The sequence below is a fragment of the Desarmillaria tabescens genome (assembly GCF_030435595.1).
Source record: "Desarmillaria tabescens strain CCBAS 213 chromosome Unknown EV420scaffold_206, whole genome shotgun sequence".
Lineage (NCBI taxonomy): Eukaryota > Fungi > Basidiomycota > Agaricomycetes > Agaricales > Physalacriaceae > Desarmillaria > Desarmillaria tabescens.
This window is the reverse complement of record NW_026848505.1, coordinates 20,179-45,005: the sequence shown is the minus strand read 5'-3', so window position 1 is coordinate 45,005 and position 24,827 is coordinate 20,179. Positions and strand designations below refer to the sequence as shown.

The window sequence follows — 24,827 nt, the reverse complement described above, 5'->3', positions numbered from 1 at the left end:
CGTGTTCCCACTATCTGACGGTGCGATAGTGACAATACAGTGGAATGTTCAGAAGTATGGACTTTCACAACATAGTCCACTTCCTGCGCTCATTAATGCTAGCTTGACCAGGACCATTCTCACCATCCATTGCAAGAAAACGTAGGAAATGGAGATTCTCTTATTGCATCGGCGGAGGGATTCGGAATATAACAAACGTTCACGGTCGTCATCCAATAACCCAGGAGATCCAACTTGTAATCCAACTGTCCAAAATGCTCCAGCACCAATTAAGCTCTTCCAGTCGCCCCTCCTGCTTGACTTCCGGAACTGGCCGTGGCTCCAATCTGGATATGCTCTTCAAGAAGTCAGCGTTTGAAGGTGGAGGCTGGACATACACAATGTCGAACCCCACTTCACCGATGTCCACAACTGCATCAGTTATGAGTGTCTCGAGGATCGGACACCTCAACTCGTCGATAAACAGGAGGGCGAAATTGGCCCCTTTGAAGGTGACCTTGCGGACAATAGGTAATATAAAATTAACTAAACCCTCATATCGAAGGTACCGCTCCGTTGAGAGGTAAAGGAACAGACGCCGGATCTGGTGCATCCAATAGTCGTTGTGGGGAAAAATTATCTCTATCTCGTCAACGCTGGGGGGCAACCTACTCGGGGCCCGGATTATTATTGGTTGCTCCCGTAGGTCATCAATGATGAAAGACACCCGACGGAGATGGAGATGAGGGAACAGGAAGGGCCAACTGAGATTAGGATGATTTTTGTGAGACATGATTACAGTTATCGAACGGCAGTGGGAGGATATGTATTCGGCGATGGGAACAATTTCTTCAGAGTCATCCATGCGAAATAGAGAATGTTTTCCCTTTTCCAGGAAAATAAAATGGAGATAGTAGTCGACATATGCGCGTGAGGGGACGAACATGTCGATGAATGAGATACGGTGGTATGCACGCAGCCAGAACCGGCAGATGAGGGGGAATGTCTTCATCAGATGAAGACGGTCTTGATTGTCCAGCGGAAGGTACCAGCTCTCCGCTATGATGCTTTCGAAGAGTTCGACAGGAAGTCGTGCCATCTTATGATGTCGGGAGCAAGAAAGATACTGACGAAAATGAACTTTGCTATGATGGTGGTAGGAATTGATGCGTCTCAGATATGTGAGACAGGGAGTTGCCGAGGTTTCATCACTGATAAGACACTGCCTATGGGCCAAACGTTGAGGACAGGTCACAGATGCTGGTAACTCGGCTTTAATATGCGTCAGGGCGCTACAGCTTGAGCATCGGGAATCCGGGTTATTTTGAAGTAGGACACACTTGCGCACCGGAATTACAGGCTCCCGTAGATATGGGCCTCATGGTGCAATCGGATGACACTGTTTTGGGGAAGAAGATGAGAGTACATCTTTTCAATGGATGTCGCCGCTGTTGGTGAAGGCTTGGACGTGTCCCTGGGTGTGATGCTACGCAGACGAGGCGCATCTGCGGGAACGATACTCCTCCAACACAGTTGGGACGAAGAGGAGGACATTGGAAAGTGGAACGAGGGATGCGTACAACGCGAATGTGTGATTGGAGGTTGGTTTGATGTGGAGATCAGATGGAACACGGCAGGGAGGCGGCTGGGTCTGTTTCCTTGGCGAATTAGATACGCAGTGAACGTCTATGCCGCAGTTTTGACTTGAAATCGTTCCAATGAATCGTAAACGCGAGATACTGCATGTCTTGTCAAGAATGCCACGACCAGCGTTCGAGGTACAGATAAATGCGACATGTAAGGTTGGATATGACGTAAAACGAATGCATGTCCAGCGTAAACAGCAGCGAATCTTGGCCCCCATGGAAAGAGAGCACGCAGGGAAATGCAACGTTCGCCTTTATAAACGAGAATCGTACTTTTGCGAGGTGTGGTCGAGGATACAAGAAGGTGAAAGTAAACATTACGCAATCGTACGTATTTCATATGTGCCGTAGGAGAGACGTGGCTACCAGTGCGTCAGGTCTGAAAGTAACTGAGGGCGCTTTACATAAGGTCTTGGCCAACAGGGCTTGGGTGCATGGAACTTCGCAGCTGGGGGTGCTTGTCGACGCGTAGCTTTTGAGGGTAACCCCGTTCTATCAAAAGTTCAGGTTAAGACGTTATACACCGCTCAAAGCAGCATTAACGCACGCTTTTGCTGCCTTCACTTGCGGTACCTGCCACTGCATTGACGAAAGTCCATTTATCGTGACTTCCTTCCGCGCACCAGCAACTTCAATCTCCTCCTTCAACGCTGTCCACATACGCCCCCAATAGCATCTGACCCGCTCCCCATTGCTTAAGGCCGATTATGTCTTTGTCTGCCGAACAGTTCCTTCGAGAAATCGAAGGAAAGCATATGACCATCGCACTCGAGGACGAGGAGGAGGGGTAGGAGGAGATCTGGAAACACGCCGGGTGGTAAGTTCCCTCATTCCTCGCTGGCGTTCAGGGGTGTTCACTGTCCCTGCATATCGCGATCTCTCTGATTATCACGACGTCGACGCCGCACTAGGCCTCAAGATCCGGATAAGTTTACGCTGAGATGACGTGTCGCCGTTCAGCGAGCAACATCCTAGGGTGTGGCAGGCAGACAGGTGGCGGGAGCGCAGGGACGCGGAAGGGAGGATGACCAGGAGAGGTAAGCGGGCACCTTCTTCTTAGGTCTATGCGCGTGTGTCCAACCGTCGAGTTGTCAGTAGTGTCGATGTCCGAGCCGACATCGCGAGCAAAGTCAGTATCTGATGCCAGCTGAAGGAGACGGTGGTGATGATGGAGAATGGCAAAGACGGCGGCAGATACAGCATTGCTGTGTTGCCAATGTAAATTCCCTTGTGTAGCATGGTGTTTTACGCCTCGAATCGCGCGCAACATTCTGGCTGGAGATCCTTTCCTAAAGACATCGATATTGGGCTGGGATCCACAGGCTGAACGACGCCATAAAATTGGGGTATACCGCTTTCCGTTCAATCGAATCCTTTTTTACATGATGACCGTGAAATGCTACCGGTCGGGGTTGTCGCCTGCAACAAGTTGTGGTAGCAGAGCTCTGATCTTGCCCGAGCTGCTGAGATACCATAGGCTTGAGAATAGATGGACCAGGCTCGTGAATCTAAACGACGCGGAGAGGATGGATGTCCAGGGTTGAGTGATTGAGTGGGTAAGATGAATCAGCGACCGCGGCGGCCCGGAGCAACTTGAACCTGCATCGATTTACTCCAAACTTCAGCTTGAGGCCCAGGCTGTTACCAGCTCCACCGTCTCTTGCATTGTCAGTTCGTACTAAGATATCATACCAAGGTAACTACCAACTCGGACCAGCCAAGTATCGTCATGTAATTAACTCAGTACTCGACGCGGCCCTATAGCTTCAAAACACCTCCCCATTCTCAATCATCTCCTGCAATTCATCCCTCTCCTCATCCGTCAAGTCTTGTATCAGCGAGCAAATATCGTGTATCTTCTTTTTTGGGCAGTCACGCGCCAAGTGACCGTGTTCTCTGCAGGTGAAGCAGAGACCCCGTCTGCGCATCTCTGCAATATGCATGGGCTCCCCGTACCCTCCATAGCTCGTGTCAGCACCCTTCCGCTGGGTAACCTGCCATCGCCGATTATCATCGAATCGGATAGCCTTCTCCTTCCAAAATCCGAAGGTCACCGGTACCTCCGCCAGATCGATGGCAATATGGATTCTCCGGACAAGGTCATGATTGAGCGCTTGATTGAGCAGCATAATCATAAACTCGTCATGATCCTCCGCCTCATACCCCGCATATCTCCGGGTTAATTCGAAATGTTCAAAAAAAGCCTGCACATGTGTTTTCCCTTGTCGAAGTGTCCTCAGCTCGATTCTGGCTTTTTCCTTGAAATGAGGGTCCGTAAAGGTACGGTCGAGATCATGCAAAAAGTCAGAAAAGGTTCCGAACTCGAGTCCGTTAGGGCTTCTATGGGCGGAAATGTAATCCTGAGCCCAGTACATGGCTGACTCTTCCGTATGGTATAGGACAAACAAGATCTTGGATTTGTCGTCGGCCGGAAATAGCGGGTGGGTTGCGGCATCCGAATGCAAAAACATCATCAGGTTGTCTCGAAATGTGTGGTATTCGGTGCGGTCACCATCGAAAGATCTCATAATTTTCGGAATCAGTATATCACTCATTCCGTTACACCTAAAGACTAGGTTAGCTAGACCAACACTGCGACGACTGAAAGGAGCTGCGTACTTTGTAGGTAACAGTGGTGGTGGTGAAAGAAGAGAGGCTGCCTGACACACACATGCGTTGCACACGATTTTGCACCTTGACGTTTATTGCCACCGAGTTGAGTCCCATGATGATGCTCAGTGAGGTGTGGTTGATGATAATGGGTCCTGAGGTGCTTCGCATACGCGATGATATATAGCTGAGATGCTCAAGAGTCTTCAATCTTATTGAGGACTCTCGAAATGATGAATTGGCGTGTCGTCTCGAGTACCTTGCAGCAGCGTGTCAGGGGGCCCGTGGGTGAAGATCAGAATTAGCATATCCATCATATCACGTTGATTGGCACCGAGATATAAGGGGAGATTCAAGTCATCAAGTCGGTACTGGGGGCGCCGCCTATGGACATTGGATACAGGTTTCACTGGAGGTTCTATATGTCCAGACAGGACAGTGCTGCAGTATCTTGAGCATCTGGGTGTTCAGGATGTAATGTACTGAGTAGAAGAGACTCTGAACACGCTTCGTTAGTTTTGAATTCGTATATATAGAATGAACATACATAAGCACGCACCTAGAAAAATCTCCCACCAAAGTAGAGCTGCCTGACAAAGGATGCAAAACCCGATCCTATGACCTTCCTGCTCAATCTCCTTCAAGCTGAGACATCTCCTCCCTGTACTCTTGGTTTTCACCGATGACCGTGAAATGCTACCGGTCGGGGTTGTCGTCTGCAACAAGTTGTGGTAGCTGGGTTCTGATCTGGCCCGAGCTGCTGAGATACCATAGGCTTGAGAGTAGATGTTCCATTGCCGGATTCGTTGGAGTACGAGAGCGATAGCGTGGGGTACGGTAGTGGAGTGGTAGTAGACGGAGGAGAGGTCACTAATCGGCAGACTCACGTACACGGGTTCTTCGGTCCGCCGCAACTCTTTCTTTTACTCTCATCATTGTCAAGGAACTCAGCAAAAACTATGCACTTCCTCAGCTTTTGCAACATTCTTGGTGACTTGGTAAGTCTGTCTATGCTATTGAATCACATTGAACTGAAACGAGACAGGTGCAAAAACAGCTCCATGTGAAACTACGCTGTCGTTGTCTTTAGACACTTACCGCCATGCCTCCATCGCAAACCCGAGAAGAAGAACTAAAGTACTACCACGAAATCTCCGAACCCATCGACGAAGCAACCTTCACACACCACAACTCGCTCATCAAGCCAATCCGCCTCTTAAACGCAGACCCAACCCGGGACTACTCCCCTCTCATCCAATTCATCCGACGAATCTTAGTCCACCTGACGGTATCATCCAAATATTGCACCGGGACGATAGGGAGCTATACGATGATGTTATGGATCATGAGGCGGACGCCTAAGGGCAAGGTTGCCATGCAGAGCCTGTACCCGAATTCAGGTGATGAGGTACTGTCCTATGTCCTGCCGTACATCCGGGAGACCCCGCCTGCAATCGCATTGGAGGACCGGACCCCACCTGAATGTTCCTGGGGATCCTGGCGCGACAACGAGATTGTGATTTCCCGCGAGCTTGTCACGACGTACCTCAACCTCGAGGTCAGTTCGAGTTCTCCCCTCTTTACCGTATCTGACAGTTGTTTAGAAAAGCAAAGCTACCCTGGACTCGGATGACGAGCGTTGTCTTGTATTTCTGCAGACAATCATCCTAGTCACCTTTCTCCACGAGCTCACTCACACCCTCATGAACAGGATCTTCATGGGCCGGCTTGGTTCCTTCTTCGAATGCGGAGACAACGTACGCGATATCGGGGAACACCTCGAGAGATCCCTGTTCACTGACTCGGTCTTGTACGTCGAATGGCTCCGGGCTGATTTCGAGGATCCGAATCCGAAGTTCCAGGTGAAGAAGATTCGAAGTATATGTTCGCAGCCAGTTGAAACTGGGGAAGGGTTTCACAGTGTCTGTGAGTGCATTCGACTTTTGGGTTATTAGCCTTTGACTGATTTCTGTTAGTGGTGGAGGACTTGAGGACGATGCTGGATTCTATCGACAGGAGTGAACTCTTTAGCCCAGTGTTTTTACTCCAGGATGCGAAACCTAGCGATATCATCTCTGCTGACAGCGAGCATATACGCCTACGTATCACACCTGAATATTCACTGCCGGTGCTCAATCAGTGGGCGATGCCTCTGCCTGTTACTGAGATAGGTCCGGATTCTATCATCATTGAACCGGCTTGTGGTCGGTGAGAACACGCACAATAACTAGTTCCATGCGGCGCTGAGCAGGGGAGGGTTGCGGTCTGGGAAGGGGAGGCGATGTATCGTAGACTTGCTAAATGGAATGAAATCATGAACAAAAAGGAGAAACTGTTCCCTCTCCTGCCGCAAAAAAGCACGTCTCACATCGCTTTTCCCTCAGAATAAATTGAGTGTATCCAAGAGCCGTTTTGGAAGAACGCGTACGCCGACAGTGAAATATATACATTGAAAGGTACGGCTTAAATGGCTTTATTGCTGACATGAAGAGTACTGGTAAGAAGATTGAACACAATCCGAACTTACGCACACGCATCCCTCCTTCTCGATGACACTGATGCTTGCCGGCTATCGACACGTCGCCTCGAGCCAACTCCACGTGTCTGCTTGTTCGCCGAAGCTCAAGCGCTCATACATCATTTCGGAGCAAAACTCCCACCAACGGCGCCGCTCTCGTGTTCGAAGGACATCGCTTGAGCCCAAAATCTTGTGCTTGGGGCCGCCATTCAAGGAGCGGAGTTGCGTGCAAGAGAAGGGAACGGGATCAGGCTAAGGAGGGATTTAGCGCTTAAGATTGGTCGAGAAAGTAGGAGACTTACCGTCCCCGGTGCATCTGCCGCCGTCTCTTCTGTTCTCCGTCATTACCGCCGTCCCCTTCAATCACTCCTCCGGCCAGTATCCGATACTGACTTTGCTCGCGAGACGACAGTATGTCGTCTCGAAGCAAAATCAGGTTTCCTCTGATCAGAAACTTTGCGCACGGACGTCGGCATCGATGAAGACTCGGGGGTTGGACATGCACACCTAGAGAGGAACGATATCCGCCACCTATGAAGAGGGTGAATGCCTAGGAAGTCGAATGTATGCGAGTAACTTACCATTCCCAACGTCTGTGGTCATCCTCCTTCCCATGTCCCTTCCGAGTCATTCCCGCCACCCGCCAGCCATCGCATGCTAGGCCCTTGCTCGCCGGAAAACGATACGTCGTCTCAGCGCAAAATCCAGGTCTCGAGGGGTCGACGTCGTTATCCAGACGAGGAGGAAATCGGTGGCACCGTGTACTCCCCAAGGCTATCACCTTGCTGACTAGAGCGATCGAGATCTGTGGAGAGAATGAGCACCCCTGAACGTCAACGAGGAGTGAGTGAACATACCATCTCGCGTGTTTCCAGATCTCCTTTTATCCTTCCACCACCTCTCTACACCGTTACAATTCACTGGAACCTCTCGTCACTGTCGAGAACGACAAGCATGCCATGCTGCCCTCCACAAGATGTGTGCGATGCCCGTCATCGTCCCGGGTAAAGTCTAGTCCTTCCGTTTGCAGGAATTCGATGTCATGGTCATCGCTGGCAGGCGGTTAGAGCGTTGCCAATCCAGGATGACGTTGATGAGAATCAGGAAGGAACAGTACACTGCGGAAGGACGATTAGAACAAATGTATCACTCAGTGACTTGTAAACGTACCTTTGACTTCATGTTGGGGCTTTGAAGATGCCTCCCCTACACGCGTACACTGAGCGGCATCAATATAGCATTAAAGTCCTCCTTGTCAGTGTGATTGCGCTCGCCATGGTTTTTTTTCGAAATCGTGGCCTTGATCTTGAGGTCTTGAGGTTGCGGGTGGTAGAAAAGTGAGCTAACACTAATGGTAGATACAGCCTCAAGCAGGTGCAAAAAACACTTACAGAGCGTCAAGAAGGGAGAAGAAGGGAGGCCATAATCATTGTGAAGAGTCCTGGAGATCGTCGATAGACGAGAAGGAAGAATGGTGGAAAGAGCCAATGGTAGCAGTGAGAGAAAAAGAGCGACTCGGCTGTATCCGAGGCCGGGTGTCATTAATTATAATTAAATTTGGGAATTGACGTCCATCTCGAGTTTGTAGTAAGTGTTACAATGAGGTTATCCTCCACGAGTGGGCGCGAGATCCTGCCATGGAAGATCTTTGGCCGGAATGTCTTTGGCGACTAACACGGTGGACATCAGGAGAGCAATTCCACCAATGGGCTTTTCTCAAACGCGTTCTGGCTATCGTTGTAATTCCGAAGTTGCGGAGTATGCTGGGCTATGATGATGAGGAGTATCTGACACGGTATGAGTACGAGGCACATACGGATGTAAACCAGTCACATCGGTTGCGTGACATTTCTCCATCCAGTTCATCTAGGTGAACCCTTTCCTTTTTATTTATTCGTGTTCCCACCATCTGACAGTGCGATAGTGGCGGACAGCCCGACACAGTGGAATCCTCACAGCTATGGGGTTTCACGTTGAACGTAATCCACCTCCTGCGCTCATTGATGCTAGCTTGAGAACCCCCAAATCCCAGGAATTTCTTCATTCTCACCGTCCATCGCAAGAAAACGTAGAAAATGGAAACCATCTTACTGGATCGGCTGAATCGAGTTATATCGAGTGAGAAAGAACAGGGGGTATTGCAAACTAAGATAGTTGCCGAAAAGATGAGGAGTTAGCTTCGTTCATGAATTCTTTCTTCATCAGTTAACTCGCTGCTACTGTTTTGTCGAGAACAAGTGTTGAAGTATATGCGAGTAACGGGACTTCTTCACACCTCGTGAAGATATCATAACTTCAAGCAAAGTGAACCCTGGAAGTAAGATGGTCGCGAAAGGGTGGCCAGGATCAGTCATTGAAAGAATTCCCGTTTCGGCGACCGGCCCGAAACGCGTCAAGATTTTTTGACTTCAACGTTCGACTAGCTATGTCTGCCAATAGATAGACCCTGTATCTACCACATTTTCCTACATTGGATCGGATATCCACACGACTCCTTACAATTTACTGACAACGCCTTGATATTATCTTTTACAGAATGGTGGCACAACATGAGCATATGGCGCCAATGTAGCACGGTAAGCGCTTAGCGCCTTTTCTTCCTTGACAGCTACTACACTTTCTCAAGTAAGTCGTTTGCTATGGATGTCGATTGTACTAATGCCATCTCTGTCAGTATGGCAGGCATCGATGATGTTGGAAAATGCGAGATGATTCTGGCATTCCGGCATGCTGAGTAAGAAATTGGTAAGAGAATGATTGTATAGAAATTACTAGAATAGGCATAGTTTAGTATAAATATGTGAAGTAAATGGACAAACTCCTCACGAGTTTGTAACCCAGAGACTAGAGGTCTTGCAAGCATTGTACTAGGATACAGTCTGAAATACAACAGATGAGAACTCTACAGAAGCACCTCCGAATCAGCCTTCAGTAACTGAAGAACATACTCGTTCAACTGAACCTGAGGCTCAGAGAATGCCTCCAAATGGGACATTCTTTGGAATGAACAGGAATCAGCCATCTTCATGAGGAGTCGGTGTGTTAAATTGGCTTTGACTGTTCTGCTGTGATATTTAAATGGTTCCAGATGCTACTCCACATGACTATAAAGCACACTACCCTTTTGATCCATATGGCCAAGAGATGTCCTGTAATGCATGGATATGGTCCATCTACCTTGACAAAGTGGCCAATTTTGATGCCAATATGTTGGCAGAGTGGCGGGACACCATTGATATACTCCTTGTTTTTGTGCATCTCAGGTTTCAAGTCAGGCTACCAATAGTCTGACAGTGTTATAGGCTGGTCTTTTCTCTGCAGTATTAACAACATTTGTGGTCCAAACATCGCAAAACATGCAGCCAGATTATAACAAGGCATCTGCATGTCTTCTCTTTGAAATCCTCAAAGTCACTATGTCGAATGGCTCTCAGTCCTCTATTCCCTCCTCACCTACTGCCTTGTTACGGTTTCACCATTTCTTTTCTTTTTCACCATTTCTTTTCTTTTTCTTACATATTCATGATTACTCATTTCTCACATCGGACTTCTATCATACATTTTCCGCATGGTTCATACTATTATTAGCACATCCCTCATGTATTTAAGTAGCAGCCTTCACTGGCCTAAACCCCAGCTATGGCTAAGGTTTATTCTACCCAGTCATATTTCCTTGCTGCGCAACTATCTAAGTTCGCTCGCTGTCCGTTACACAAGTACAGACCTGCAAGTGTGTTTGCCACTGAAGTGTGAGTGGCAGCCCTTGTTTGATCTTATTTGTTGGATTGGTGGCTAACATTTAGCCATAGCTCGACACATGTTGCCCATTGTCGTACTGTGTGCGGCGCTGCCCAACATTTCAAAGAAAATTCTCCATATTCCCATAGCTGGCCCAGAGAGGTCACTGTGATACATTCGTGAGGACAGTCTCATGACTGTTAGCATATCCTAGGAGGACCAACAGAAACCAGCACTTTCCACCACAACCTTTATCTGACATCACATGCCGATCCAGGACCTACTCCCAACCCTATCCATTGCCTTCATGTTGTTCACCCTAGCAGTACTGGTCATTGCCTTTTGAAGCATATACCGGTGTTGTGCCCAAGCGACTGAATGGCAAGCCAGATTACCATTTCACTACGTTCCCCCTTTCACTCCACACCTACCTGTCCCATACCCTGTAGTTCTGTACCCTCACATGGTACAACCAATGCTACATGATGGACAACCTATCACATCCCGAGAACCAACCACAGGATCCTCCTCAGGATCATCCAGCTATGCCATGACCAGAGAGTCCATCAACATCACAGACACTGGGCTCGCTCCTGGACCAGGCCTCTTCAACCAGTCTCGCTTCAGAAGCAAGTCAGGAAGCGAAGAAGAAGGGGCTGTGGGGTCAAGTGAAGGAGGCTATCTCAACCTCTGGGACGAAGAAGGCCGGAGGCTCCAGAACTTCCTCAAGAACGACAGGGGCGGCGAAGAAGGGCCTGACCCCAATACCGGAGAGTTCTACCTTGCAGCAGAAGCAGACACTCACAGGGCAAGCTTCGACGACTTTGGAGACAATGATGGAGAGCTCAGTCTTGGGGCCTCCGCCACAAATACCGCCAGAGCAGGTGTGCAGACGAGTCTGCTAGACGTGGAGTGGCTGCAGGTGTAACACACTAACTTGGATTGTTCAACGTTTGCCTCTAAACTGTCACTCGCATTCGGTGATTCAGTTGGGAAGAGGGCATTGCAATCACTAAGTCAGGGACAATAGTCCTTAGCCTGATAAGCAGGGAGTTTCTGTGTGAAAAGTTAGGAGTGTATAACTTTAGCCGAAGCTGGGGTGTAAGACCACAGCAAGGCTAGACTTAAATACATTGCGGTATATTCTAATAGGTACCCGTCCCAAAGCATCACTGTCTTCTAGGCTGGTACATTTGGTATGCTAGAAGGCCCCCTGTAAGTAAGAAGACTAGCGTTCGTATGGTGCTATCTTCTGGGAGGTATATGTGGCCTCCTGTCTGTCCTAGGATGTGATCAGAGTCAACCTAAAGAAGTGTGACTGGCTGAAGGAGGGTCAGGCCCATAGTTGTGTGATCAGATCTATGGGCCATCAAATGGATCATGCGTGTGAACAGTGGATCATGCATGTGATTGATCAGGTCATGAATGATGCAGATCAGGTATGAGGAATGATGACAAGAGTCGAATGACGAGTTGATGAGATAAGATAAGATAAGCAAAAAATAGGGGTGATTCATGACATTACCCCTCGACTAAGACTCGGTCGTCCTGACTGAGTCAGTGTCGAATTCGTCCTCCGATTCGGTGTGTGATAGAAGGTATATTGAATTTTCGGATGTGGTTCTGCAAGCTGGATCCAGGGAATCCAGGAAGAAAGTTGAGTTCTCGGTCGCTGATGTCGTGACCGATTCATTGTCCTCGTTTTCTTCCTCAAGTATTGCTGCCAAGTGTTGCTCGTATTCGAGCACTAGCTCTTCTGCATTGGCTAGTTGGCTGTGTGGTACCCAGGTGGCTTCTTCAATCGGGTATCCCTTCCATTTGACAAGGTATTCAGTGATGTGTTTTCTTCGTTTTTGTTTTCCTTGTCATATGGCTGTTTCCCTATCTTGGAGGAGTTCTTCTATCTCGTATTCTTCTTGTTCTTCAATAAGTTCGGGAGGAGGAGGTCCCGGCTGTTCTTGGTTCGGGAACCTCAGGGGAGAATATGGAGTCAAATAGACTTCGTTAAACCGGTTGTGGATTTTCCATTTGACCGGTAGTCGAAGTTCATATGCTGACGACCCTTTCTTGGCTATTATTTCAAAGGGTCTGACTTGTTTGTTGTCCAGCTTTTTTGCTGGTCGTGGCAGGTGTAGGTTGGTGGTGTCTAACCAAACTTTATCTCCTGGTTGGTAGTCTCGGGGTGGTTGTTGGTGTCGATCATATGCTCGTTTCATCATTTCTGCTGCTTTTGTCAAAGCAAGTTTTGCCTGTTCATGGGTTTGGTGGAGGGTTTCCACCATTGTGGTTACTGAAGGTGTAGCTGTAGCTTTGAGTGCAACGGGTCATATCTGTCCATCCTGTCCAAATAGGACTTTATATGGGGAGTATCCCATTGTGCTATGTTTTCGATTGTTGAGGGCATAGGCTGCTATGAGCAGCCAGTCACTCCAATCGTCTTGTTTGAAGTTAACAAAGTTACGCAGGTACTTTTCAAGCTCCTGGTTAACTCGTTCGGTTTGTCCATCTGTCTGAGGGTGGTACGCAGTGGAAGGGTTGCCTTGGATATTTAGTAGGGCATATAGTTCTTTCATGTATTTGGACACAAATTGTGGGCCTCGGTCTGAGATTATTTTGGAGGGGGTAACTCCAAATCGGCAGATAATCTCATCTCAGAGAATTTTGGCCCATCTGGTAGAGGCGATTTCCTTTGTACAAGGTACAAAGATGTTGTATTTGGAGAATCAGTCGACTATTACTAGGACTGCATTGTAGCCTTTGGATTCAGGCAGTCCGGTGATTAGGTCGACCGATATATGTTCCCATGGTTGCGAGGGTATTGCATTAGGGTGGAGGGGAGCAGCGCGTTTGCAATGGTCTGGTTTAGTTTTTTGGCAGACCTCACATCCCTTCATGTATTTTTCTATGTCCTTTTGCATTTTAGGCCACCAGTAGTCGTGAAGTACCAATTCTTGGGTTTTTGCGATTCCTGGGTGTCCTGCTGTTATATGGTTGTGGGCATAGGAAATTAGTTCCCCTCATAGTGGAACATCCTTCGGGATATAAATCCTTCCATCATAGAATAGAAGGTTTCCCTTCTGTTGAACTCCTTTTTCATGGCCGAGAGAGTCAGAGACTCCCTTATCCCAGAGGTGAATTTTATCGGTGGCCTTTGCTATTTTTTGGTGAATTGCCCCTTCTGTAGGCATTATCAGGGCTCTGAAGAGTTCAGGTTTAAGGATGATGATATCATCATTATCCTTTTTGCCCTGATCATGGTCCGCCCTTCGGCTGAGTAAATCTGCCTTTTTATTTGCTGTGCCTGGCTTGTGGTGAAGGGTAAATTCGTATTCTGCGAGCTCAGTGACCCATCGAGCTTGTCGACGATTTAACTTCTGGGGTTTTTGGAAATATTGGAGATTGGAGTGGTCCATCCAAATCTCAAATTTCTGTATGGTGCCCATGAGATAGTGGTGCCAGTCTTCCAGGGCAATCATGATGGCTAGCAATTCCTTGTCGTAGATTTCATAGTTACGCTCTGTGGTGGAAAGGGATTTGGAGAGAAATGCAACGGGTTTCCATTTTCCATCAGCCTGTTCCTGGGACAGTATGGCACCAATGGCGCCTTCGCTGGCATCTGCCTCTACTCAGAATTTCCCTTCGTTACTTGGAATGGTGAGAACGACATTTTCTAAAAATTGTTGTTTAATGGTTTTGAAGGCATCTTGTTGCGCCTTTCCCCATGTCCATGCTTCCTTCCCAGTAAGTCGGGTTAGAGGTTTGACATGGTGACTATAGTGCCAAATGAATCAGCGGTAAAAATTGGCAAATCCCAAGAAGGATTGTAATTCCTGTTTCTTGGTTGGCGTCGGCCAGTCCAGGATTCCTGCAATTTTGACAGGGTCCATTTTAATGGATCCTTCACTGACAATTACTCCTAGGTATTCGGTTTCTTCTACTTCAAACTCGCACTTCTCAGCCTTTAAGAAGAGTTTGTTTGCTCGAAGTATTTGCAGAACCTTCCGAACTACAGTTCGGTGTTCTGCTTTGGTTTTGGTGGTGATGAGTATATCATCCAGGTAGATGCTGACCAATCCCTGAGCTATCAGGTCTTTGAAAAGGTCATTCATCATCCATTGGAAGGTTGCGGGGGAGTTCGTGAGCCTGAAAAACATGACAAGGGGTTCATATAGGCCTCAATTGGTACGGAAGGCCGCCTTCCATTCGTCGCCCTTTTTGATGCGAACATTGTTGTATCCCCATCTTACATCTAGTTTGGTGTAGTACTTGGCGCCCCGTTGATATGCCTGGTATCAGGCTACCCATAGATTTTGCGATTTTACATCAGTTTATGCAAGCTACAAGTGGTACAGAGAGCTACAGTGGAGGCTTCGCACTGGTAGCTAAATACTACATAAAGAATGAAAGCATGGCAGTACAGAACAGACTTAGAAACGATGTCTCGAAGAGTCAATTCTACCAGCCGTCAACACGCCAAGCTAAGCCCTACCTAAACAAGACTATTACAGTCAAATCTCAGGGACTCATCTGTATGGAGTATAAAAACCAAGAAGTTGAAGAATGGAATGAACTAGATGCCTCGTCACCTCGACGAGTAGAAAGAACCTGTCAAGGAAACTTGCTAAGTCAAGAAACAGATCAGCTTTCGAGGTCAACTCAGGATAGGAAAGGAATAACCTTGGAAGAATGAATAGCCGCATTGGGTACCGAGATGACTGACCTTGATCGCACAGTGATCAACAGAATATAATCTCGGACCTGCAGTCGATCGCGATCGGTGGTTACATCCTCGAGATCCTGCGCATACCGCAGTATTCCATACATACGGCGCGTGGCAAGCCTTGCAGATGGGAGAAGGAGCACCCATGGACTAGTAGGGCACTCCTCGGCGACAGAATAACCCGGCGCAGTCACGTTGAACTGAATAGAAACTACGGAATGGCGTGATACTTGTAGGATAGTGACTCACTGTTTGTATTAATTCCAAAGCTCATACCATAATTACTGTAGATATGGGCTCCTATACCTAGAACACGAATCGTATAAATTAGCAGTGACTAGACGCATAACGGCAGGAAAGCATTCCCCTGCGTTTGTGCTAGTAGCCTGTATAGCTACCTAATCAATCACTGGTTTTATTGCATATCCTCGACTGAAGTGAATTAAGTTACCAAAGTCAACCCATAAGGGTGGCTACAGTAATCTAGAAGAGTTAAGTAGGAAGTAGAGCCATCCCCGTGTTTGCGCCTTGCTAGTTAATTGAACTGCTCCATGGACAAAGGCCTCGTGCTCTCTCTCTCCGAGATTAGTGATCTAGATGCGCTGAGTCGACTTTAAGTCAAAAGACCTCATCTAGTTGAAGTAAAATAAGCCCTAGAACACTTTAAGTTCAAACAATCGTCGAGTTCAAGGAACTCCAGAGTCTGTGTACTCTTTGCAAGTCTTGTACTTGAAGTCAGAACCTGTGTGTTCTTTGTAGATCTCGGAGTCTTTGGTTGTTTGATTATTTGAAGTGTCCACTAGAAGCTCTTCTAGACAACGTCGAAACGAGTATAACTTGCTCGACTATACCTTACAAAACAAGTTCATAAAACCCCGCTATCACGGACTAGTGTACTTTGTGTAAAACACATCGAAAGAAGAATTGAAGTTGGTTTCAGACAAAACCCCATTAGATTATCTAAATCTAAGTACATCGTGAGTGCTTCTATCATACTCACCCTTGAACTTATATACATTGGTGATAGTGTGTGTGTGTGTGTGTGATTTAGTATCTAGATTGATGATCTAGACGCTTGTTTCATTTGCATGCTGCCCGTTACTGAGCACATCACCGTAACCTGTCCATTAGCTCTGATATGAGTGGGAGAGGATATCGGTTCTTAATGGTCATTTCATTAAGTTTGCGATAATCCTGGATGGGTCATAGTTTTCTGTCTTTCTTTTTGACAAAAAAGAAAGGTGAGGCCATGGGGGATTTCAATGGTTGGATCCTTCCCGTTGACAAGTTTTCGTCTAGGAAGTGGTCGAGTTCATTTTGTTCTTGAGGATTCAAGGGGTATACCTTGCAATCCAGGCTGGCATTGGCATTGGGCACTAGCTCAATGGCATGGTCCCATGGCTTTCATGGGGGTAATTCATCAAAATTTTCTTTGGCAAACACATCTATGAAGTCTCGGTAGACTTTGGGTACAATTTCTTCAAAAGTTTTTTCTTTTTTATTGAGATGGGCCTGGGCAGCTAGACTGGTAGATTTAGTCCCCATGGCTCGTACATGGAATGCTTGTTCAAAATCTATCACTAGGATTTTATCCCCTTCTTCGACTTCAGTTCCCCATCGTTGGCTCAGGTCTTCATCAGGTAGGCAGAATAGAATTTTCCGGCAATCACACCATGCCAGGGTGACAGTTCCAGTGTTCCAGTCGATCAGGGGGTTGTGGTGTTGTAGCCAATCATGCCCTAAAAAGATTGGTGTGGTGCCTAGATCGACCATGGCCAACTCTATTCGTTCGGTATGATCCCCGATTGCGAGGCGGACTTCGACGTAGTTGGTAATGTCACCCCCCATGTTTTGGGTTCCATCAGCATTGTACATGGGTACTGGATGCGCAGCAGTTCAGGTGGTGATCTGGTGCTCCTTGACCCATGTTCGGTCAATAGCACTTCCTGTACATCCGCTGTCTACCAAGGCTTTAACCGGATGTTTAGCCAGGGTATCATAGGTTTCCAGCTGAACGGAAATGATGACATTCTGCCCCTTCCTTCCTCGAATATACTGTGGTGGCTGCTGAAGATTGGCCATCCATTGTGCTTTGTGGCAGGTCTCTGCCCACGTTTCATGAGGACATTCTAGTAGAGCCTTTACTAGTTCGTCGGTTACTTCCTCGAGGCGTCGGGGGTGGATCCATTGTCGTAGGTGGGCTTTGGCAGCATCTGGGGTGAGATGCATAGCTCTTTGGACCCATACTGATTGGTAGGGTTCTAGATACTGTTGGTCCAAAGGGTACTCCTCTGACGAGTACTCGAGGTTTCCCTCTTTCGGCGTCGGGGACTTCCCCTTGTCACCGTTCACTGCAGGATTTGTGGCCCTTTGGTCTTCTGCAGTTACTGAGCTTCCTGCCTGTTCGCTTGTGCTACTAAGGTCTTTTCCACTCGGGGATGGCCCGCACAGTCCGGATTTTTGAGAGTTCCGTAAACTTTGTTGGTAGCTGAAATCGTCTTTGTCATCAGGGATTTCAGTAATAGTTACCTGGGTTTGATTAGTTTCTCAACGGCAATTGGTCATCAGGCCTCCATGGGCCCTATGCAGGAGTTGGTCGCTAGAGAGGTCTTCACCTCGAGCAGTATGGCTTTTGCCCTGCGAGGTCTTGTTCAAAGGGTCCTTACCCTTGTCCTTTATCCTGGGAGTGCATTGGGTAACCCTTCGTGGATGCACACATATTGGCTCACCAGGAGGTTCTGCATATGCAGGATCCCCCTGGCTCCTCGCCTCAGCTGCTTTTCCAACATGAGCCGTTACTACAATTGGGGTAGGAGTGGCGGCCCAGGTTGTTGGCCAATTGTTCCCAGGACGGCTGGGCTCAGCCTGTCCCTGGCGTGAGGGCCTCTCTGTTGCATCTGGAACTTTCCCCGCACCAGGTAGTTTGGTCTTCTCACCCACTGGGAGCTTGGTCCGAGCTCGGGTGTCGATCCTGCTTCCAGGGGTGATAGAGGTTACTGCCAAACCTTCATCCGGTAGCTCTATTATGCTGCAGGCTTCTATCATCCCTGCAGCATGGCCCTCCGCTTTTCCGAGAGGTTCCCCGCCATCACAGAGGGGCCTACTCGTTCTTGATCCACCGCCACCAGCAGCAGCGGTTCGCTTGCTCGTTTCTGGAGTTGCGCACGAGTTGCACCTAGTGGGGTTCACTGCTGATACAGTTGTTGTATCGACAGAGGAAATCCCTCGTACTCCATTTTTTGGTCCCTTCAGTGTCGATCCGGTGAGAACTGAAGTGCTTGTGTCCCTCGAGGGTTTTCCTTCTGCTTTAAAACAGTTCGGGTTTGGGTCCGCTAGGCACTCATCACCATCGGCTTCGTCCCATTCCTTACCTGGACATGTGCTCCCAGGGTCAGGTGTTTCAGAGCAGGGGAATTTTCTGGTTTCCCCGTTCTCTGAGCACTTGTCCGACAAGCCAGCACGAATCCTAACAGGATTCTCGACTTGCCTGCCACATGCCTCCTTGCTCCGGTTTGTTCTCGGGTTTGGGTTCCATCCGTCCCCCACTTGGGGCCTCTCCGTCCGACCGTTTGGGATCTTCTCTCCCCTCCAGCCCACTGGAAGGTTGACCACATGTTGTGGCCTGCCCAAGCCTGTTGCCATTAAGCTGCTTGGGCTTGCTCCTCGAGGTAGATATACTCAGGGTCTATTGCCTGTTGAATCGACTTCCGATATTCGGGAGTCTCCCACATGAGGACTTGGTGGGTGAGGTTCTTTATCGATTGACTAGTCCTGGTCAATGCGAAGGCGGGAATCCTGTTCTACGTCATGCTGAGTTTGGGATCAGGCATCGTCCTGGCAAATATCACCCTGTGATTCAGTCTGGGTTTCTTGAGAACATGACAAAATAAGTATATTGTCCGTTGTAGTTCCTACATGTAAAGTATCAACATTAAATTTCATAATAGGATGCATACTGTTTGAAACACAAGTTCTGGTCGACCGAGGTGAATCACCTAGTCCTCGGTCGACTCTTCTTTTACCTCTTTGACCTTTGTCATAGCGGGGGTTTCCTCCTGTTCAGCTTCTTCGATTAAGGCTCTTAGGCGCTGTGTGAATGGCATCGCTTTCTTTGTGAAGGGTGTTGACTTCGGTTTCTTCATGCTGCACCATTTGGACTTGTCGGTCAGGCATTTGTTGTCCCGACTGATGTGTCCCATATTACCACATCGAAAACATCGCCTCTCTTTCTTGAGACGGTCGATGTCCATGGGTTTGCCTTTGCCCCCATAGGTGGTTCCAGTAGCGTCTCTTTTATTGCTTCTGCCTCCCCCTGAGGTGCTGGCTTGTCCGGCAGATCCCAATTTGGACCCCTCGGTTCCTGTGGGGTGACCCCCATGCTCGGCTACCCCTACTCGGTAGTTCTCGTCCATATGGCTGACTCTGTCCTTCCATTCGTAGTAGCCTTGGGGTCAGCGATTATCACTTCCCATGATGACTTCTTTGACGCGAGGTCGAATGGCCAGTTTTACCACCTCTTCCATTTGGTCCATGTTGTCAAATCGTTTCACCTTTATGGCTAACTCTTCGAATCTGTTGAAGAATTCCACCGCTGACTTAAATTGTGACTGTTGGAGCTTCTTCCACTCGATTCGTTGAATCTCGATCTCCACCACTTCTTGGAATCGTCTTCGTACTTCTTCCTCAAAGGTTACACATGCAGGGTAACAATGACGGGAGTTGTGGGAGTCCCAATATTTTTGTCGTTGGTCTACCCACCACTGCTTAGTGTGTCCCTTGAATAGGGATGCTGCGAATACTACTCGGTTGGGTCTGTACCCATATGTCGCATTGAGGGAGAAGTACTTTGAAAATGTTTCAAAGTAAGCATCACAATCGCTGAAGAACTGGTCGAGGTCATGGGATTTTCCATAGAACCTGTCCGGTTTTTCTATGAGTGTGGGTTTAATGTCTCCCCAAGGATTAGGCTGTCCTGCCGTAATTGCCCATCCAAGCGGTGGGTCAGGTGGTAGTGGTGGATTTGCAGGGCGAGGAAGTGATCGGAGATTTTGATCACTACGCGGTGTAGGTGGCACCGCTGGAGGGGGTGGCGCTCCACCGCCTCCACCTCCACCTCCACCTGGTCCGCCACCTCCTCCTCCAGGTGCAGCAGGTGCTGGCCCACTCCCTTTGCCGGAGGTGGGGGTCGTTGCAGTGCCTCCCATGCTTCAGAGGTGTTGGTCTAATTGTTTTCCACCTGCAAATAGTCCTGAAGTCTCACCAGGCCTTGTAACAGCGGTGGTGGTTTGGAGAATTCCTAGGGTTGAAAAGTCCAGTTCTGAACTTTCAATACTGGGGATTTCATAACGGCCTCCTTAGAGTAGTTGCCGGTCGGGGTGTAGGATATTCCAGTAGTATATAGCAATATATTGAGTTTCTTGTGATAGAATGTCCCTTTCTAATTGGGAGCCGGGCTCAGCCTGTTGATAGGCTCGCCCCTGTGGGGTGGTGGACCAGTATGTTTCGTGGAGTAGTTTGTCGTGCGTATGCCACCAGAACTGGTCCCAGTTCATCCTGTAGAGTTCTTCGTCGGTAGGGTCTATTGCTGGATCCCTGGACAAACTCATTGTCCTCCTCATTGAAGGGGGTTTTGTTTGCATATTCTCCCGCATGGGTGAGCCTGTCGATTTGTATCCTGGCTCTAATCCGCAAGTCCAATCGGTCGAGATGATCGGTTGGGTGGAAGATGGGTTCATATCGTAAGAGATAGGGATTTCCGTCGATCCATATCTGGTTCCAGTTCCAGACATATGTGAAGTATCTTCAATAGTTCTCGAATATGGCTTCGAAGTCCTCTCTATCATAGACCCACCACTGTAGCTCTCTTTGGGAGATGAATGGGGGTTCAACATAGAAGGTCAGTTCAGGGGTAAGGAAGGGTTCGAGCTCTGGGTCGGGCCCAACTTCGTTATGTCGGGCTCAGGCCAGATTCCATAGTCGTCGGCAGATCCAGCACCTGCAGTGAGGCCAATCTGCGAGATCTGCCTGATTGAGCTCTGTCTCGACGAGATTCGATACATCAGTAGTTCTGGCAAGGGATTGGGCTCCTGTGAACCACCAGAGGACAGTGTCCTCCTCGTTGGTGTCTGCAAATAAGATTCTTCGCTCCCACGGTGGGGAGTCAGCATGGGGGTGTTGCTCGAGGAGCTTGTTGGTATCTGTCTGTTCTCCCCATGGGTCTTTGTCATCGGGATAGTATGGGGTCTGGGCCCCAGAGAGTCTTGGGAGTTGGAGAGGGATAGGGTTTTCTTCCTCGGTGATAGTGTCGAGGGTTCCCCCAATGGATGAAGTGGCCTCGACTGGTGAGATTCATGCAGTTGTGGGCTCCCCGAAGGTGTTTGCCCAGGCTCTGAGGTCTGCAATGGTAATCGTGTTCCTGGCTGGGGCATGATGTTCCTCTTCTGCCCATTGTTTGAGCTCTCTGGGGTCAGGTTGGATTGGAGGGTCTGGAATGTATCGACTTGAGCCAGGGATTGGTGACGTATAATGTCGTGGAGTGTCAATCCTGTGGACTCATCGAGTCCCATCTACTGAGTACCAGGATAGCCAGCTGGAGGAGCTGGTCGGGGACCCAGGGCCTTGGATTCTTGGCTCTGGGGAATCCCTCGTCATATCCCTTGACTCGCCTTCCATTGTTGCGCCGCTTCTGGCCACAACGGGCTCTCCCCAGGACCGCTGGCTATGCTCGTCTGTTGACCGGGCACTTCTGGGGTCTGAACTATCTGGGCCGCCGCTGCTGCTTCCCACATCGCACCTGGCATTTGGTCATACCCACTCTCCTTCAATTGCTTCTGGTGTTGTACTTGGGAGACGTATTTCATGGCCTCGGTCGGTGAGGATTCTTCCTCTAGCGACATCAATGTAGATCCTTCAGGCTTCTTGTATGTATAGCTGCTCTCCGGGACTGTCTCTGTCATTGTTTGGAGAGAGGTTGTGTCATCTGAGGGTTTCTTCCACAAGGGTAGGCCTAATTTCTTTGCCCCTGCTGTCATTTTGCCCTTCCATGTCTGGCTGTGAGAGGACTCGGTCATCTTCCGAGACTGAGGGCTGCGGCGTGCTTGGGCGGAGTCTGATGGGAGTGAGGTGTCCGATTGAGGATTCATTAGAGTCTGTTACTCGCTCGCTCGGGAGGGTCGGTACTCTTTGTTGTGTTCGTTCTAGCTCGTAAGCGTATAGGAGGAGTGTGGATTCGAGGGTGGCTGTGGAATAATAAGTCTCGTAGTCTTCAAAGTTCATACGGTCACCGTCGGAGGTTGCTGATGAAAGTACTGGTTATGATTAACAGTATGACCACTGTTATCACTGCCAATCATAACAGGATTATGTAGAACAACAGTGTAACCGTTGATTTGACAGTGAGGGTATGTGAAGCAAGCTTCGGCTAATTGTAACGCACTAACTTGGATTGTTCAACGTTTGCCTCTAAACTGTCACTCGCATTCAGTGATTCAGTTGGGAAGAGGGCATTGCAATCACTAAGTCAGGGACAATAGTCCTTAGCCTGATAAGCAGGGAGTTTCTGCATGAAAAGTTAGGAGTGTATAACTTTAGCCAAAGCTGGAGTGTAAGACCACAGCAAGGCTAGACTTAAATACATTGCGGTATATTCTAATAGGTACCCGTCCCAAAGCATCACTGTCTTCTAGGCTGGTACATTTGGTATGCTAGAAGGCCCTCTGTAAGTAAGAAGACTAGCATTCGTATGGCGCTATCTTCTGGGAGGTATGCGTGGCCTCCTGTCTGTCCTAGGATGTGATCAGAGTCAACCTAAAGAAGTGTGACTGGCTGAAGGAGGGTTGGGCCCATAGTCATGTGATTGGATCTATGGGCCATCAAACGGATCATGCGTGTGAACAGTGGATCATGCGTGTGATTGATCAGGTCATGAATGATGCAGATCAGGTATGAGGAATGATGACGAGAGTCGAATGATGAGTTGATGAGATAAGATAAGATAAGCAAAAAATAGGGGTGATTCATGACAGCAGGTGGCCAGAGAGAGACAGAAGCAAGAGGCATACCAATCGCTTGGTATCCCTCTACTGGGTGGGTCTTCGCCCCTGAAGAAGCCAAAGGGTCTGAGGAGCAGCCCACCACGGGGCCCTCTGCCTCCCATTCCACAGAAGAAAGTACTGAGCCCTGGGTCGGGATCGACAGAATTGTCATACTCGACCCTGTGACCTAGCAGCAGCTATGGGATGAAATTGAGTCCCACAACCCTGACACCACCACCTTCATCTCTGCAGCACAGGGCTCACCCTGGCCAGATGACAAGGATGACAAGGATGACGACTTGAGCATCCCTTGAACACCTCCCACCTCCCGTGGAGTCTCCCCAATCCCCGCTTTCATCCCATCAGTTGCAGGAAGGGTGTTCCAGGCCCCCCTCCCTATCCTCCAGTGACCATGGACTCTGCCCCACCATGAGGTCGTCAAGTCCAACTTCAATGCTAGAGATGCCCGGCTCCTTGCAGCTCGAGCAGCCTGAATGGACAGAGCAAGAGCGTGGGAGGCACGCATCACTGAGTTCGAGGAGCATGCCATATGAGAAAACTTCAAATTTCCTCTCGAGCCCAATGCCACCGATGCAGAGGTATGAGAAAGAATGGAGCTCACAGGAAGAAGACTACGATATGCCACAAGACAAGCAGGTGCCAATGACATCGCCAGAAACGATGCCCTTGATGACTATTGCAATGAAGTCTGGAACGAGGACTCAGACCTTGGAAGGTGGAGAGCACGAAGGACCCGGAATGCCGCACCTACTGCTGCACGAAGAGATTCGTCCTGAGATAATGAGGCAGGTCCAAGCAGTTCTCACTAGGACTGTGACGACTGTGCCCATCATGCTATGGTCTCTGATGTGGGAGGAGCTGTATGCCATTCTGGCAGAAGACATAGTAAAAGACCCACAATGGATGATGATGGAGGCAGGGGAGGACTATCATGATGCATGCAACATGGGAGACGCAATCCTTATGTGCAATATTGTCGAAGTAGAAGTCTGGCACCGAGCCACCATTGTGTGGAACCTGTGCCATGATGCAAATCAATGGCAGGGCTGTGCACCCTACAGACGACCCATGGTAATGCCGCACCCATGGGAGATGGAAGGACTGCAAGGAGGAGGTGGTGGAAGTGAGGCTGGATCCACAAGCAAGGGCAAAGGGAAGAAGATGCCCCCAAGTTCTCCACCATGGAGACCTCCACCGGCCATCCCATATCACAATCGACCCAGGGGGTACCCATTGCCCTGCCACAATCACCACCTACAGTCACTACCATGGCCTCCCAATCCACCATTGCCACCGATACCACCCTCGCTGCCTGACACCCTGCCAGCATGGCAACTCGGTCCTGCTGACCAGAACCCATGGGATGATGTGAAACCGAAGTTGATCACAGTCCCAGAGTTCTTCTACAGGAAATCCTCAGACATCCGCAGGTTCTTCAATCACTGTGAGATGTACTTCGAAGTGTTCCCGAGACACTACTCACTTAACATGGCCAGGATCAACCCATATTGAATCACCTTCACACAGTCCTATCTATGAGGGAACGCCCAAGAATGGTGGGT

The 24,827-nt window shown here is 48.9% G+C and overlaps 6 protein-coding genes across 6 annotated transcripts; 3 read left to right on the top strand and 3 right to left on the bottom strand.

The window, feature by feature from the left end:
- Positions 1 to 93: 93 nt before the first annotated feature.
- On the bottom strand, positions 94 to 1,271 carry EV420DRAFT_490303 (uncharacterized protein). Its single transcript, XM_060482355.1, has one exon. It carries the CDS (start codon positions 1,076 to 1,078, stop codon positions 209 to 211), a length of 870 nt encoding a protein of 289 aa, XP_060321596.1. The 5' UTR covers positions 1,079 to 1,271; the 3' UTR covers positions 94 to 208.
- A 2,120-nt stretch (positions 1,272 to 3,391) lies between these two features.
- Positions 3,392 to 4,153, bottom strand: EV420DRAFT_1282963 (uncharacterized protein; the record flags this gene model as incomplete). Its single annotated transcript, XM_060468310.1, has 1 exon — positions 3,392 to 4,153. One exon carries the CDS (start codon positions 4,151 to 4,153, stop codon positions 3,392 to 3,394), a length of 762 nt encoding a protein of 253 aa, XP_060321595.1.
- A 981-nt stretch (positions 4,154 to 5,134) lies between these two features.
- On the top strand, positions 5,135 to 6,602 carry EV420DRAFT_490276 (uncharacterized protein). Its single transcript, XM_060482353.1, has 4 exons — positions 5,135 to 5,233; positions 5,281 to 5,793; positions 5,840 to 6,161; positions 6,212 to 6,602. Exons 2-4 carry the CDS (start codon positions 5,338 to 5,340, stop codon positions 6,445 to 6,447), a joined length of 1,014 nt encoding a protein of 337 aa, XP_060321594.1. The 5' UTR covers positions 5,135 to 5,233; positions 5,281 to 5,337; the 3' UTR covers positions 6,448 to 6,602.
- A 2,987-nt stretch (positions 6,603 to 9,589) lies between these two features.
- EV420DRAFT_1318713 (uncharacterized protein) lies at positions 9,590 to 10,361 on the top strand (the record flags this gene model as incomplete). The annotated part of the gene is made up of 3 exons (XM_060468708.1): positions 9,590 to 9,790; positions 9,842 to 10,005; positions 10,056 to 10,361. Exons 2-3 carry the CDS (start codon positions 9,898 to 9,900, stop codon positions 10,359 to 10,361), a joined length of 414 nt encoding a protein of 137 aa, XP_060321593.1. The 5' UTR covers positions 9,590 to 9,790; positions 9,842 to 9,897.
- Positions 10,362 to 10,392: 31 nt separating this feature from the next.
- EV420DRAFT_1488913 (uncharacterized protein) lies at positions 10,393 to 11,521 on the top strand (the record flags this gene model as incomplete). The annotated part of the gene is made up of 3 exons (XM_060470664.1): positions 10,393 to 10,502; positions 10,840 to 11,375; positions 11,481 to 11,521. 3 exons carry the CDS (start codon positions 10,393 to 10,395, stop codon positions 11,519 to 11,521), a joined length of 687 nt encoding a protein of 228 aa, XP_060321592.1.
- A 9,044-nt stretch (positions 11,522 to 20,565) lies between these two features.
- On the bottom strand, positions 20,566 to 22,353 carry EV420DRAFT_1488912 (uncharacterized protein; the record flags this gene model as incomplete). The annotated part of the gene is made up of 3 exons (XM_060470663.1): positions 20,566 to 20,980; positions 21,207 to 21,549; positions 21,873 to 22,353. The coding sequence occupies 3 exons, from the start codon at positions 22,351 to 22,353 to the stop codon at positions 20,566 to 20,568; spliced, it is 1,239 nt and encodes a 412-aa protein (XP_060321591.1).
- Positions 22,354 to 24,827: the final 2,474 nt, after the last annotated feature.